The following is a 17,551-nucleotide window of genomic DNA, read 5'->3' as shown; positions in this document are numbered from 1 at the left end:
ACCTGGACTGGCTGTCAATGCAAGAGATAGTTTGTCAGGGATGCAGTTGCCTCTAGCTAAGAGACAGCTATATAGCAAGGACAAGCCAGGACTGGCCACATCTACAGTAGCCTCTCCCTTTTTCTGCCCAATAGTAATCAGGGGCTCGTGGCCACACATAGCCCACCAGGAAAATAATGAAGTTTGTATGATTAGCTTCCACTCCTGAAGGCAATCCCACTGCCTCGCAGCAAACACCCAGACCTGCTTTTTCAGCTCTTAAGACTATTAAGTGCTAATAAAAAAATTAACCTCAGGGGTGGAGAGATGGCTCAGTGATTAAAAGCACTGGCTGCTCTTGTGTCCTGGGTCCAAACCCCAACACCTACATAGTTGGCTAACAACTGTCTGTAACTCCAGTTCTAGGGAATCTGTTGCCCTCTTCTGGTCTCATGGGCATGGCACACACATGGTGCAAAGACATCCATTCAGGCAAAATACTCATACACATAAAATATAAATAAATACATCTTTTTAAAAAATATGTTAAGATTAAGCTCATCACAAATTATAGATGGCTTATGGCATATCCAAAAATCCACAAGTGACAAGACACTTCCTTTCCCACAGCCACCATCAGAGACGAGAATGTGTGTCCCATGTGAGACTCTGTTCTGAGTAACTGAAAGAGATTGCAGTATCTAAGGATGAAGTCTTATCCTGAAATGACTGGCCAGCTATAGATATTGACATAGGTCATCTGACAGGTGAAAAGGCTTAATTCAGATTTACCGATTATCTTCCGCTTCTTGGGTGCCAAACGTTATCATTGTTCTAAGTGAGCCTTTTAACCTGTTAAGGAATGCACTTGATGGCTCAGTCATGAGGATCTCCAAATGCAGGACACATGACTCAGGCCGTCCAAGGCTCACACAAGGGAGTGTTTGTGATCTGGGATAAGACACGCATCCAAAGCATACAGTATCTCAAACGATCTGGATGAAGGCACAGTCTCGGGCCACCATGACTTGATAAACAGTTCTTCACAGCCTTCAGAATCCACTGAGCAGGACTCAAGTGGGTTCACGGAGATCGGGGAGCCTGTGCTGATCTGGCCTAGGTTCTCTGCATGTGTGTTACGGTTGTGTGGCTTGGTGTTCTTGGGGGTGCCTAATGGTGGGAGCGGGGCCGCCTTGGAGTCTTTTGCCTACTTGTGGGACCCTTTTCCTCCTATTGGATTGCATCGCCCAGCCTTGATGTGAGAAGATGTGCCTGGTCTTACTGTAGCTGGTGACGCTGTGTTTGCTTGGTGTCCCTGGGAGGCCTGCTCGTTTCTGAGGAGAGGTGAAGAGGGATGAATTGGGGTGAGGTAGGTGTGGAGAGACCGAGGGAGGGGAAACTACAGCTGGGATGAAACATATGAGAAAATAATAAATTTTTAAAAATTAAAAAAAAGAATAACAGTTCTTATAAGATGCAAGCAATAGGTAAACACAGTTTCAAGGCTGGTAATATGTCTCCATGGTACAGAGCCTACTCAGGATGCATGAAGCCCTGGGTTCAAATCCTGGCATCACACACACACACACACACAAACCTTTCGTAAAAATAAGAAAGAGCCATGTTCTAAATTATGACATAAAACTTGTACATTGAGTGTAAGTTAAATTTACAATTTAAATGTTATAGTATGCAGTAAACGTTTACAATCCATTTCACAGTCTTAGAAGTTAACCCATTTTGATGGAAATAATTTGGTGGGAGAATAGGAGCAAAATGGGGCAAACAATCTCATATTTGGTCATCTATACTCTTTCTTTAAAAAACTATAAATACACAAATGCCAGGCTACAGAACCTATAATCTCAAGATGGTGATTGAGAGCTGTTCATTTATAGTAAAATACTTTGTGTGTGTGTGTGTGTGTGTGTGTGTGTGTGTGTGTAGCACATGTGGGCATATGGGTGTGTGTAGAGGCCAGAGGTTGATGCCAGGTGTTTTGGGTCTCTCACTGACCCTGACTAGGTCAGCAAGGTCCAGCCTAGGATCTGCCTAGCAAGGTCCAGCCTAGGATATGCTTGTCTCTGCTGCCCCAAGTGCTGTGGACACAGACCTGTGCTGTCATGTCCAGCATCTGCATGGGTGTCAGGTACCTGGACTGATGGCTTCATTCTTGCATGGCAAGCACTTTATCCACGGAGTCATCCCTCCAGTCCATGTGTGTGTTTTTTAACAAAAGCTTAATTAACAAAATATGTATATTTCAAACTGACATACCACAGAAAAGTCTACCTCATTGTCTCATTGTCCAACGAATTAAGTCCACTTGTCTGCTATGATGGAGGGAAATTAGTGTAATGAGGCCATAACAGACGTCTGCTGAATCAATTTCTTACTAGGCATGTGAGTCACGGCTTGGATAACAGTATTTGAAGAGACCCAATGCATATAATGTCTTCCTCTAATTGTCAGTTATAAACTGGAAATTATGGAACTTAGGATCATGAAGGATAGAAAGAATTTATCAATCTTTAAATGTCTCTGCATCCACATCTGTATCTATTGCAAATACATTCATCAGCACTTCACTTGTAAGCAGACAGTTTCTGCTTCCTGCTTCTAAAGGAATCCCAGAGGGAGACTTCTATGTACGTACCTGTATCTCTCCTCTTGCAGAGTCTGAGAGATAAAGCCATATTCTCTCTTAAACTGCACCTTCAGTGCCTCGATGTCTTCCGCCAGCTGGGTTTGGGTAACCTTGATCTCCCTCAGTTCCTCCAGGATCTTGGCAAGCTTCCCTTGGCTGTCCAGGGTGCTGGTCCCACCAGCCCCAAAGGACTGGTTCCCATTGCTGTCAGCTGAGCCGGATGTACCACTAGAACATTCATCATCGCTGCCGTACTTAGGTTTGTTCACGATGGTAGCGCTTCCGCCGTAAGCCCTGGGGCTGGCTTCGGGCCTGAACTCTTCTAGGGAATTCTTCAAGTGAGCAATGTTGTCTGCACTGCCAAACTTATTCCGGATCAAGTTGGCAAACTCTCTGGACTTATTGAAGACAAACACGGGGGGCGTGAGGGATACCCCTGGCATGCTAGATTTACTGCTCTCCAGGCAGTGGGGAGCAGTTCGAGATTTCACGTGGGCATCCTTCAGAGAGTGGTGTATTTCCTTCAGGCTGTCTTTAGAGATGTCCTTTGAGCTTCTGGTCACGCCATTCTGTTCAATCTCCCTGAGCTTTCTGTGATACTGTTCTAACTTCTTCTGAAGTTGGGCGATGGAGTGCGCTGACTTCTGGTTCTTCTTCTCAAAGACCTGCTTGATGCGTCCAGCCTGCTGCTTGTCTGCACTGCTGACCAGTTTCAGATACTCCGCGACGTTCCCATCTCGGGACGTCTGCTCGATTTTTATCTGCTCCGTCACCTTTAAGATTTTTTGTCTCAGGCTGTCTGCATTGAGTTTGACCTTGTGGAAATCCAGGATGCCATCGGGGACATCGAAGTTGAGGTTGGTGTCTGATCCCCCTCGGCGTATGTTCAGGGGTAGGCTGAGGGTATTCATGTCATGGCGGTCCACCTGAAAGAGAAGGAGAACCAGATTGACACCTGAAGTCACTGAGACGTTTGGTGGGAGGGAACTGTCCGTGTACATGTGGCACATCTGTCAAGTCCTAGATTTTCCAAACAGCTTGTGTCATAGGATGAACACTCTGTACTATCCCTCCAGGCTGAAGAAGGGGGGACAGCCCAACTCTAGCCTATATCTGAGTGATGCAAAAATCACATCTCCAGCGTATCCAATCTGCTGTCTGTAGGCGGTAACTCTTAATTTCCAGGGGGAGTAAATGCAGAACGGAATGAGGAAGCCAGTCAGTTCTAGTTTCCCAAGTGACTTGGGAAACTTTCCGTGACCCTCACTGTGGTGTGCCTCATGATGGCCAAGGCCCCTAATTCAGAACTCAGTCATTTAACAAGACAAGGAAAAAAAAAAAAAAAAAAAGGAGGGTATCTAGCAGACACATCCATCAAGAAAATTATTTTTTGAATAGATTCATTAAGCAGATGTGACAGAACTATATGGTGCATGATTAACTTCAATAATTGAATAATAAAATGGTATCTCTATATGAAAATAAATAATTCCTGACTACAAGCACAGTGATTAAAATAAGTGGACAGAAGATCATCATATAGTCCAAATGTTGCCACCATTTTAATACAGCTCCTCGTGGTGTGCTGACCCCTACCACAAAGTTATTTTGTTGCTACTTGATAACTGTAATTTTTGCTACTGTTCGGAATCCTCATGTTAAGTATCTGGTAGGCATTCCCTAGAGGGGTTGTGACCTACAGGCTGAGAACTGCTGTGATAATACAAAGCCAGCTTTGTATTATCGCAGGCTGTCCTGACAAAAAAACCTATAAAGTAGCATCTAGCATCCTGGTCAGGGCTAGAAGTTTGTGCTCTAAAAGGGAGGGGCAGACCCAGCCCATGCACCGAGTTTGCTGATGTGTTCATAGAGATTATCGTGTTTGATCCTTATCACCAAGCCAGGCAAGACACATGCTAAAGACACACATGTAGCAACTGAGTGCTATGGAGCTGGGCTTTAAGACCAAGCCTCCTCTATTATTAGACCCTATTATTCTGATACCATCCTCAGAGGATGAAAAATGAGCCATGGTAGAGTCTGAACCCAATTCCAATCATAATATTTAATCTGGAACATCTCAGCTGTCAAGTTAACATGCCCTTGATAAGAGTAATGCCATTACTGGACAGGAGACAAGGTAATGTCGGGCAGAAGTTATCTCTTCCCACCTTGTAAAGGACCAAGGATCTGGCAGCAAAAGGTTAGTAAGGGATTAAACAGACAGACCTCACAGTGTTTGAGTGAACCAGGCTCGGTACAGGCCACTTTCAACAGGAGTATGAAGTCTTTGCCACGGTCCTAAACCCTGCCTAGAGCCTTATCGGGAAGAAGGGAGTCCTATAGTAGGCAAAGGTTGACCGGCAAAGCCTCTTGCAAAACGTGTGTAAGTTAGTTAGTGTTCTCTCTTACTCCCCTCTTCCCACACACAGTTGCCATGAAACAGACTCGTTCTTGCTGCTTTATCTAGGTGGAGATCGTCATGAAGGATCACGGAAGTCAGGCTGAAAGGAAATAGACACAGGCCACCGTGAGACTAGACAGCAAGATAAAGGAGGACAGAGGAGCCATGACTGTGCTTGGTCAGGAAGAAGGAGTGTCAGGTACAGGGAGATCTTTAGCTGTCCAAGAGGGTGGTCACAGTGAGCTCACAGAAGCTATGTACCCGTGGCTCACTACTGAACAGGAACAGCAATGGGTCCAAATGAGAACAACCGAAAGAAATATGCCAAACCTAGAAAATGCTGATTTGAGACAGACGGGGTAACTCATGGTGGCTGTACAGCCATGAGGCTGGAAACCGAGTTTTTCCAGAGGTACCAGAGCTGATTGTACTTTCCAATTCCCCAGGCCTCCCAGGTGAAATCGCACTACCCAGCCACAGAGAGACCCCAGCTCACCTTCCAAGCCCCAGCTGCAGTTGAGGGATGCCGCTTAGCCTAAGTGAGCTGGTCGGCATTGAGTGGAGAATGTGAGCACCCTCTGGACTTTCACACAGTGCTCCCCACTTGTCTACTTCTTATCCGAATCCTCCAGTGCTTCTGAGAGCCGCTCCAACGCCTCTCACCCCAAGCTTTCCCAGTGCCGGCAGAGGCTGCTGCTTCCTGTGAGCCTTCTTATTGCCCTGGTATCATGTGGCCCTGCCTGCTGACTCTGGCTCTTATTGCTCCTCTGTGAACTTTCACTACCGCTCCTCTCTCCGCAGGACAGGGACATGGGAGAGATGATGTCACAGTTGGGTACAACAGCCTCCGCCGGCACTTCCTCTATTCACAGAGGGCTGTCCACAACGGATCACCCAAAGTGACATCATTCTGCATTTCGAGGAGTCCACCCTGAAGTCACTCAAGATACTGATAGACAGAATGAAACAAACAAACAAGCAAACAGAGCCTCATGTTCTGGCTCTGGCAGCCCTGCCAATTCTAGACAGAGTTGTTCCCTTGTTCCCAGGCTGTTCCAAATCGACTCCACCGAGAAGGAAGCTGAGTCCCCTTGCCTGACAACATACACACACACAAACAAGGGCTTTCAGTCTTTAACTGAAGTAGAGCTTACACCCAGGAAAGACCTCAGCATGTCAATAAGTACAAAACATGATGAACAATTACAGTCTGAACACGCTGTGTAACTACATTGAGCTTACAGCAGAGGAAAAGCACCCTCCGGACCCTGTCAATCACAGCTACATCCCTCTTCCCTCCGGGGGAATCCAAACAGTGCCCATTAGTTTGGCCTATTTACACAACATTCTTGTCATTTTTTTCATGAGCAACTTGTTCTAGTCCTCTTAGAAGTCAAATATAAGATCAAATAAATACACACACATACATACATACACACACACACACACTACGTCTCAACTGACATTATTTTGTTTTCGAATTCTCCTGTGTCTGAAGAGAAAGGTTTCATGGTTTACCTGGCAAAATTCATCATGAAGTCACTGCCTGCTCATCTTTCTTCGGGCCTCCCCACCCCTGAGCTGGTCAGCCACCCAGGTAGTCCCAAGGCCGTGAGCCGGGCTCTCTTAAAGACTGCAGGTCCCAGGGAGCCTTCTATACAGAGCTGTGTTGGCTCCCAGGAGGCCAACTGACTTTTGCCTTACTTTAAAGCTGTAACAATGCTTGGCATGGCCTCAAGACTGGGGGAAAGGAACCAAGCTTAAAGCTCAGGTCAGTTAGTCTTGCTGCCTGCCAGCAAATCTCAGCTACACACGCTTGAAGAGCAACAGACCGGTTGGGGGCGCACATTTTGGACTTTTATATGAAGCCTGATCATTGCACAGATAAGCGAGGGCCAGGTATACATTGCTCGATGCCCGCAGATCCCCTGGGTGTCAACTGAGACAAAGAGTATGTGTGAGGAACAGAGCTGAGCCCTCTCTGCTTTGTTTATCCTGGAATTGGCACCCGCCCCTGGATGGCGCAACTTGCTTTCAGAATTAGGCTGTGGGAGGAGGTCAGGGGTCCCTGGAGCACCTGCGTGGTCAGTGTGTATATGGACTGTGTTCATGAGGGACTGTGGGCTTGTTCTGGCACTGTATTAATTAACTACATGTTTCTGGGTAAACTGAGTCAGGTCTGTGGGATCCTATCACCCAATCTGTAGAACAGGGGGACAGGGAACAGCGAATACTGTATAATTTGAGGAGATGCAGCACACTACACATTGTGAAGTTGCTGATGCACAGTCCAGACTGAGGCCTCTGGAGGCAGGCTACCCCGCCCTTGTTATCATGATTCCTATAGACCATCCTAGCCTCAGGCTCCTCCTCTGTAAATGGACATAAAGACTCTTTAAAGAAAGGCTGGGGAGTTGACTTAATGGTAAGAGAGGCTGCTGTTCAAGCATGAGGCCATGAGTTCAAAGCCCCAGCACCCATATAAAAGGTCGAGTATGGCTGTACACACACCTACGACCCCAGTGACACTGCGAGTGCGGAAACAAGAGGATTGCTGGGGCTCACTGGATTCTAGCCTTGCTAAGAATTCCCAAAGGAATTAGGAGAGGAATAAATGAACAGGGCACCCAAGGTTCTCCTCTGGTGTATACACAGACACACACAGACACACACACACACACACACACACACATATACCACACAGACACACAGATACACACATACAGATATAGATACATCCATACACAGGCACACAGACATCCATAGAAACACAGACACATATACATATAGACACACAGAGATACAGACACACACAGATATACACAGACACAGGTACACAGACATACACACAGACACACATACACACACAGACACTGATACACACAAAGACACATAGACACAGGCACAGACAGACAGACACATAGACACAGACATACAGAGATATAGATACATACATACACAGGCACACAGACATACATAGACACACAGACATATATAATATAGACATACACACACACAGATACAGACACACAGACACACACAGATATAGACATATACAGACACATAGATACTGACACACACAAAGACACATAGACACAGGCAGACAGACAGACAGACACATAGACACACACGCACACTCGTGAGATTCTCCACTGTAAAGAGAAAATGGATGACAAACAAACAGCTCCAGAACCCTGGCATCCAGAATGGCTTCAATTGGTGTTTCCTGTCATCGTCCTAATTTCACTTAAAAACATATCTTTATGTAAAATGTGAAAGGGAAACAAGAACCATTGTCCTAACAACGGCTATTTTTGCATCACGGGGTCATAAGGGTTCGTTCTTATTATGCCTCTGCTGTGTTATCCCACTTAGAAAAATACAGCCAATGCAGCATTGTCTTGGCAGGAAGAGTTGTTGTTTTTAAAAATGATGCCTGACGTTTCCAGTCCACCCACAATGACCTGGTTGTTATTACTTAGATAAAAGGCAGACCCCCAGCGTCCTAGCGGAATACCACTGCTAATTGTGTTTTCTTCCGGCAGTAGAGACGTTTCCACTGTCACCTCGATGTTCTAGAACAAAGGCTGAGGAAAAGGCTAAGCACTGGACAGACGTCAAAACCCTACCCTGAGTCATCTCTGCATCCAATCCGGCCTCCTGCACGGCATCCCAAGGTAACTCACATCCACCCTGAAGTCTGGCACAGTGTGGTCCTTCCCTGGGAGCTCAGAGCACACCCCCCCCCATTCCTACAGGAAGAGAACAAGATGTTCAAGGACACTCTGAAAACCTGGGCGACAGAACGGAAAGGAGAGGGGGCTCCTGCAGACCCTCTATGATTGGCATGTCACTTGCTCATCAAAGGTGCATGTACCAGTGCCAAGATGGCAGAGCCATAATTGGAAGGCCATCGATTGTGGTTCTGTTGTCACAGACGCAGTCATAGCCGTGCTGGCCTCACAGATGTACATTTTCTTGAGAGTAGATTGTTAGAGGTGAGGCCATGCTACATTCTTGGCCCCTTCTGCACATAATAGTCCCCTTTCTGCTCCTCCACTGTGTTCTGGTACTTCACTGGTGGTGGGGCTTACCAGCAGGGTGTTGGTGCTGTGCTATTTGGTCCCTTGATCTCTCCTTTATCAAAGGCCAAATACATCTCTTTGTAAGTTAGTCTATCAGCATTCCCTTATAGCAAGGGATAATGGGCTAAGATATCCCTCAGGCACGTGGCGTGAGGCTTAGAACCTGCTGAGATCCAGAGAGTGCAGAACAAGAGATAGTTAACTGTTTGCTTAGTCTCAAGGCCAGACACAATAGACCTCTGCTCACAGAAAGGTAGCCTGTATTCAGGCATACAAGGAAAGTGGCAGGTCCTTCCCACGGGCAGCCACCCATTTCCACTTAAGGGTATTTCAGGGCACGTAAAGGTGTAGATTCCCATGCAGGCCACACGAGGCAGCATGGCCAGAACCCAAGAGTTTAGGGGAGGAGTGGGGATGGGGGTAGGGCTTGTGGCTAGTGATAATGGGAGGGGCTTGTGGCCAGGGGGAGGGGCTTGTGGCCAGGGGAGGGGCTTGTGGCCAGGGGGAGGGGCTTGTGGCCAGGCAAACCCCTCACCCTTACTGATTTTATTGTCACTCATCTTAGCTGACTTCTGTGTCTCTTGGGTCTACAGTCAAGGCTATTCCCACAGTGTGCCAGTTACAATGTGCAAGGCTTTGCTATAGTAACAAGGTCAAAAATCCCAGTCCCCACTTCCATTTCCTTCTGTTTTTCAAGGACTATTTCTTGTTCTCACTAGCAGCTCAAGTCAGTGGGAGGATGCAGGCAGTGCTGAAGCCTACACTATCTGGAATGCTCTTGAGTTGTACATAGTCCCTCACACTTCTCCCAGAGAGATGGCATCAGTGACCTGCTCCATAAACCACACAGCAGTGAATCCTGGGGACAGGGAAGCATTCTCCTACTTTAAGCCAAAGGACAGTGACACCTTACTGACATAAGTAAGAGTGCTGATCTGCGAAGCACTCTCTGAGGTGGATTCTTCTGTCGATAATCATTTTGCAAATGAGGAAGAGTTGAACACAGAGATGTTGAGTTAGGAGCAGGACACACAGCTAATAAAGGAAGAGCCAGGATGGAAGCCCAAGCCTGGCGCCTCTAGCGCTTGCTTGCCTAACGAGTCTGTGTGAGTTAGGCTCAAAGATAAAGCTTTTAAGTGTTTGAGTATCTTCCACACTAGCCCTCTTTTACGAGAACACTGAGGCTTACAAAGAAAATATATGTCTCTTGAAGGCCAGAGATAATAACACAGTTTAACTGGATCTCAACTTGGATTTATGAAACACTCAAGGCTGACTGTGGAAGAGTTTACTCTGCAGTGCCCTTAACATGGCCGCCTGGGCTTGTGTGGGCTCTGGGCTTGGAGGAGTCTCCTGTCAGAAAAATCTTCATCACCAAGTCTGGACTTAACACTTCCAGATTAGGGGCTAGCAGAGGCCTGGCATTGCTTTCCGGCATGTCCTTGTCTCAGGTGGATCCTTATTGTAAAATATGGGCAGTGGTTTAGGGCAGCTTTTACCAGGACAGAAAGTTTATCGCTTTTATGACAATGATACTCAAACATTTATAGTCACCAAGAGTGAGACAGAAGTATAAGAGAAAGAAAGGAAAGCAAGAGATGAAGCGGGATAAAGGAAAGATGATCTGTGAGTGTCTACATGCCCAGCCAGTGAATGCCTGGGGTCTGGCAAGGGCACCCAGTGCGGGCCTGAAGAGAGGTTACAGTTCTTTCCTGTGCCGAGGGATAATCCTGTGGAGGCACGGAGGAGCTGTGCCACGTGGGGAGGAGCTGTGCCACGTGGGGAGGAGCTGTGCCGTGTGGGGAGGAGCTGTGCCGTGTGGGGAGGAGCTGTGCCGTGTGGGGAGGAGCTGTGCCACGTGGGGAGGAGCTGTGCCACGTGGGGAGGAGCTGTGCCACGTGGGGAGGAGCTGTGCCACGTGGGGAGGAGCTGTGCCGTGTGGGGAGGAGCTGTGCCGTGTGGGGAGGATGGGGGTGATCGGGTTTTCCTTCCCCCACCTTGTAGTAATATGTGCTGTATCAGGTCATCTTCCTTCTGGCTTGAACCAGAAATTGTTCACTGAGGCAGTGAGAACGGATCTGAGGGGACTTAACTTAGATAACCAAACCGCTGCATCAAAGCAAATGCCAGGCACTTGCCTCTGTTGCGGATGGAGCCAATGCACTAATACACAAAACAGTCACCATTACTACTACCACCATTACCACCACTACCATCACCAGCATTACTACCGACACACCATCAGCAAGCACCACTACAACACCACCATACCTTACCACCGGTACCACATCTCCACTACAGCTCCATGACCACCACCACTACTATACCACAACACTACATCACTACCACAACTACACCGTAACACTATGCCACTACCACAACTATACCACAACACTTCCAACACTGTGCCACTACCACTACTACACCACACCATGACTGCAGCACCACCACCACCACCACCACCGAACCAACGGCAGCCTTGGCAAGACTCTTGTCATCTGTTTCTAGAGACATGGCTGCATTCACGTGGGCAGCAGCTCAGAAGACCTGATACCTGCACTCTCTGGAAGACAGCCCGTCCCTCCCCACATGCCCCAAACAAGTAATCTTGAGGACCTCATTCAAAAGGATGTTTTATTAGGGAACTACCTTCATCCCAATATTAGCTTCCAATTGCCTTGGACAAGGTGGAACATTTCTTCTGACTGTCCCCATCTGATGTCAGAGTAAGCAAAACTCTGCACCACGCTGTCACTAACACATTTCCTGCTGGCACCCCGCTCCCTCCCTTAAAATCCCAGGACAGGGGCCCTCTGGAGTGTCAGAAGTTGCACTGCCTCTCTGCCTGGAAGGAAGGACCGGTCCCTCTGAAGTTAAGGAACTGTAACTGGAGAGCACACACCTTAGACAGCCCTGTCCTTTCTCCATCGACTCCACAGATTAATACTGTGAAGGAGATGTGTGAGGCGGTGTTTAGGGCTCTCAAAGCAAATTCTTCAAGCATCCTCAAGCACTTACAAACACTTGATACCATAATTACAAATAATTCTCTTCTCATTAAGGCGCTACCAGCCTGCACTGCTAATCTACTTTGAATTACATGCACTGGAAGACACACGTTTCTTCAAAAAAAAAAAAAAAAGAAATAGCTTATAACTCACACTTCAAATCCATACAAACTAATCCCTGATGAAATTCATCTGACCTGGTAAAGATTTACTGCATGCTAAACATATAGATGAATGGTGCTGAAGTGAGGAAGATGGCCGCCCTGCCCCTAGGAGGGTAAGCAGGGAGATCGGTGGTGAGGAAGACAGGAGCACTGACTTCCAGTGAGGAACAGCCCAGACCTTCGGTGGAGCCTGCAGAGGCTCACGGGCAACTCCCACAGAGAGTGTCTAGGAAGTCTCCAGACACCCATGCATCTTGAACTCAAGCAGGCCCGGGAAGGGAACAGAGTGCCTAGTAACTCGGTGCCTTCCTGAGGGAAGTTCCTCTCAGGTTCCTCTCGGGAGGTGGTGGACGGTCAGTTCCTACAAGAGGAAGCTGAAGGCCACGCTGGGCACTAAACACAGGGCAGGTGAGGACGGAAGCTTTCAGTCCCTGACTCAGACCGAAGGGACGGAATGAATGAGAGGCCCTGGGGTGTCTGGGGCCTTTCCCACTGTGCCTGTACATGCTCACTAGACTGTGGCTGGCAGGAGGGGAGACCAGCGAGCAAGGGAAGGTGGGAAAACCATGTTCCACTCCTAGAGAGACGGCCTCCAGGAAGAGCAATGTCTAGGTTTTAGCCTTCATTTCATTCTAGGTATCTGATGAGCACCCTGCCCTGAATGCTCCTCACACTTTTCTGTTTCCGAGTTGGCTCCCCAGCCTAGCACCGCCTCCCATGCCTCCATCCCAAGTCACCAACTCTCCTTTCAAGGCCTATCACCGGACTCTACCAAGGAGCCTCGCCCATACCCATCACCAGCTGGAACTAATCACGTCCTTTGTTACAATGTTGATTCTGCCACGAACTGAGAGTATTTGTGTAACATTTGCTCCCTCACCGTTTGGAAGCCTCCCCGGAGAAGGATCGTCTAATGAGCCACCTGTCTGCCCACCGGTTCCTCAATAGGACCTCTGTGTTTGCTGAATGAATCAGTGGCTGACAAACAGCCAACTGGGGCAGCCAGTCGGTCCTCTTGTTTACAACTTGTTCAGCTGTTTGCAATGACACCAAGAAGAACCTGTGACTGAGGGACGTGGCGTGGCTGTGGAGACAACGTGGCTTTCAGGCCATATTGGAGAACTGCTAGCGCTCAGATAGCAAGGAAACCAGCAGCCTTCAAACAGCATATAGGTGGTCAACTACCAAGTGACATTTAAAAAATAAAATTTTAAGACTTAATTTTAATTCTATGAATATCTGTCTGTCTGTGTGTAGGTATGTAGATGTGCATACAAGAGCCCAAGGAAGCCAGGGGCATCAGATTCGCTGGAAGTGACGTTACAGACAATTGTGAGGAGCGACCTAAAATGGCTGCTAAGAATCCACCTCTTGTCCCCTCAAGAGCAGTCTGTGCTGGCCATCTCTCTAGCTCCCCAAATGCTATGAAGAGCCACAATGCACAAAATATGTAGGCAGAACCCCTCCCTTCCTAAATGGCATTTCCCTGAAGGCAGTATTATAACTAATGCTGAAAACTCAGGTGCCTGCTTGCTATATGGAACACATTTATACATTTTGACTCAACCTACTCTTTGTGATAAGGAAGCAGTCTTGAAAACGTTAAACTTATCTAACGAACAAGTAAGACTGTCAGATAAGTGATAACATGGATGGAGCCAGAGGTAATAATATTATGTGAAGTAAGCCAGGCAGGGGACAACCAGGCGCATGGGCTCGTTTATATACGGAATTCTTAAAAATTGGAGTTCGTAAAAATAGACGACAGAGGCAGGGGATGAGGGGCAGGGAATGGGGAGAGACTGTGTGCAGGTCCAGTGTTACAGGCAGAGAGGAGGACCGAGTTAGGGTGATTATAGCAAACGGCACAGAAGCCTACAGCGAAGATAATTAGGAAGTTTGAATGCAATCACCACTAAGAAATGATACAGATGAAGAACCCAAGCATTTTGGGTTGAGTTCTATCCCTTATCATTAACACAGAACATATGCTGTGTCCCCTAAAGACAATTAATTATATGCCAATGGAAAATACAGCCACGTGTAGTTTCTTGTTCCTTAGCACGATGCAACTGAACGTGACCTAAAAAATGCAGGCATCCCATGGCTAAGAGTGAAGAAGTTCCGTGCGAGAGTGATTGCTTGCTGTGTGAAGCTTACAGATCAAAAGATCCGGCGGCTTATTGCTGTTTGTCTGTTCAGTGAGCATGCATGCCCAATCACAGTGGGTGTTAGAGGTAACTCCTGGCAATCTGTTCTTTCCTCCAACTGTGTGGGTCCGAAGGATTGAACTCAGGCCATCAGAGTTGTTGGTAAGCGCTTTTCCCTGGCCTGGAATCCTGCCAAACCCCACCCCTTAAATTATCAGAATGTCTGTTTGTCCAACCATCCATTTACGTATGTATGTATCTCTGACAGCCCTTCACCCTCCTAAATCTAAGATGGCAGTGACGTGTCTGAAAAAGAAAGGCAGAGCTAATGAATGGCAGAGAGAAGACTAGGATCTTAAGAGAGTTCAACATTATCATTATTATTATTTTTTTAAATGAAAGGAAGACAAGAAGAAAGTCATCTCCACATGTCACGTGGCTTGTGTGAAGTTGTCAAGCTGACGGGAGGCAGAACTGAGGCTCTACCTGGCTCCAGAGACTTCCTGCCTGTGACCGACAGTCACAGCCTGGGCTGAGCTGCCGGCTGAGCACATACATGAACACTGAATGCTTCACTTCATCTAGTCTTTAGTGCCCTGAGGTAATTACTGGAGCTGTTTTCAATCTGATATTAACAAGGGAAATGAGCTTAAATCCCAAGAATGTCCTGCATAATGAAAAAAAAGAAACGCAGGCTTCTTTTGCTTCAGCCACTGATAATGACTCTCAGAGGCAGACACAAACTTCCTCCTCCTTCAGATATGAACGTCTCCAGCCACTAAATGCTCTGCTATCAGCTGCAGATGAGTGCAGGCTTCCTGCTCACACTGTCGCCGCAGATTAAAGACCCCAGAGATGCTCGTTTCTGAGGGAGGCGAGGGTTCTAGGAACACTTTATCATCTGGGAGGAAGAGACCCGCAAATAAATAACAGACTCTGTGAATTGTGGCTTTAAAGATAAACACCATATCATGACCTGTCTTAAGATCCAGGTCTATATTTGGGTCGACTGTCTTTCCAAAACAGAAGGAGCAGCCTGCCAGAACCAACTTATGTATGGCACTTGCAGCAACAACCAGGCAGCTCAGATTTCCTGGGATGCCACTGCCATGTGTCCTAAGGAGAGGTCAGGTGGGGGCCTACGTTTGAGCCTGAGGCGTAGATTTCTGAGCCAAACCAGCTTGATTCAAGCTGCACTTCTGCCAGGTTGACTTATTCTATATAACTTATTTCTTTCTATGCTTTAATCTCCTACATGGAAAATGAGGCTCTCTCTGTTCCACAGGGTAGCTGTGAGGGCATTGTGAATGCTTAAACTGGCCTTGTACAGAGTAAGGGCTGAAAATTGGTTCCCACTTAAAGTCAATATGCTCTAGGAAGGTAGGCCAAGAGGGACGAGGACACCACAGTTGTCAACACACACACATACACACACACAGAGAAAAATATATATGCATAGACACACACACAAATACACATACACACAACAAACACAGCTACCAACACACAATACATATGCAAACACACACACAATACACACATACATATGCACACAAACACAAATACACACTCACACACACAAATATACATGCACACAGACACACACAAATACACACAAGTACATATGCACACAAACACACAAATACACATGCACACACACACAAATACATATGCATAAAAACACACACAAAAATGTCAGACACATTCACAAATACACATGCACACAAACACACAACAAGTAGGAAACTTGCCACTATTGAACTGGGATAAGGTAGATGTGTCTGTGTTGTGTGAGGTAACCTCTGCCTTCCCACCTGAATATATAAAATACTACTTGCTATTCCTCTAGCTAATTTCATCAACAACCGATGGTTTTAATCCCACTTGAAAGTGCTTTATTATTGGGAAAAGACAAGCTTTGCTTTTTTCTCTCTTCCTTCCTTCATTCCCTTCTTCCTTTCCTTCCTTCTTTCCTCCCTCTCTCCCTCTTCCTTCCTTTCTCTTTCTTTTTCCCTCTCTCCCCTTCCTTTCTCCCTCCCTTTCTCTCTCTCTCTCTCTCTCTTCCTTTCTTTCTCTTTTTTCTTTTCCTGTTTGCTAACTATATCTAAAGAGACACTAACACTCTGAAAAATGTTCTATGGTTGCTCCCTGGCCAGCAGGTCAACAAAAGCCTGAATTTATCCTTGCGGTAAGCTCACCAATGTCTCTCCCTCAGAGCCCCTGAGGAACCTCTTTGTGACTCACTGCTACCTTGGCAGGAAGGTTTAAGACCCTCAGGCTGCTTATGTGCCTGGGTGAGAATGAAGTCTCACTTCAACATGCTATCACGAGTGCATGGAAACATAAATTATAAGTTTTGAAATGAGGTCACAGAGATCTCCCCTGCCTCCTAAGTGCAGGGATTAAAGGTGTGTGACTTAAGAATAAGACAAATCTTACAAAGTATGTATGAGAGGATTAAATATGTATATTAAGGATCTGTTTGTTTTACATGTAGAGATCACAGAAACAGAATTTACCCTAAGACTTCCCATCCTAAGAATAATTCTGTGGGTGTTTCTTTTCTTTCTTTCTTTTTTTTTTAAAAATCAGGACTTATAAAGGACCATATTCAAAACACAAAACATTCAAGACACACATGTAAAGACACAGAATTTGGTAAACTGTTCCCCCTCCTTCTGTAACGTCTGGTTTTAATTAAAGGGTTCCTTGGGCACAGTCAGATAGACTTCATTGAACTGTCACCAAGAGGGGAGTATTCTAGGTGAGATTCTGAAGTCTCTAGATAACTGAAATTCTTGCCAAGAGTGAGAGTCAACATTTTTAAGTCTTGCCAATATTGAGTTCTTGTTGATCAGGGCTATGGTTATGGTTTGGGGCTGGGATGTACCTCAGAGGCACAGGGGCTGGTCCTGAGATGGTGGCACTATTTGGGGAAGGGGAGAGAAGGGGCTTTCCTGGTGTATGTGGTGAAATGAGGAGCCCCTGATAGTTACAGCCTGGTCCTGCCTACTGCACCCCCACTCCATGTTTCCTGATCTACCAAGACATAAGGAACAGCTGCCTCACACACTGCCCACTGCAGAGCAGCCCCACCTGTCATGTGTCCTTGCC

The 17,551-nt window shown here is 46.7% G+C and overlaps 1 protein-coding gene across 7 annotated transcripts in view; it reads right to left on the bottom strand.

Annotated features, from left to right (window-relative positions):
- Tmcc3 (transmembrane and coiled-coil domain family 3) overlaps positions 1-17,551 on the bottom strand; it is a 269,722-nt gene that overhangs the window by 8,864 nt on the left and 243,307 nt on the right. For 5 of the 7 annotated variants that reach the window (XM_021174097.2, XM_021174098.2, XM_029482300.1 and 2 more), the window contains one exon: positions 2,636-3,552. In XM_021174097.2, the coding sequence (XP_021029756.1) occupies positions 2,636-3,552 (917 nt within the window). Of the gene's footprint in view, positions 1-2,635; positions 3,553-5,526; positions 6,263-6,548; positions 6,818-17,551 lie in introns of those variants that run through there. The other 2 variants (XM_029482301.1, XM_021174100.2) reach the window with 2 other exon arrangements.

Source organism: Mus caroli, chromosome 10, assembly GCF_900094665.2.
Source record: "Mus caroli chromosome 10, CAROLI_EIJ_v1.1, whole genome shotgun sequence".
Lineage (NCBI taxonomy): Eukaryota > Metazoa > Chordata > Mammalia > Rodentia > Muridae > Mus > Mus caroli.
The sequence above is the reverse complement of the archived record's forward strand: the minus strand, read 5'-3'. Positions and strand labels throughout refer to the sequence as shown.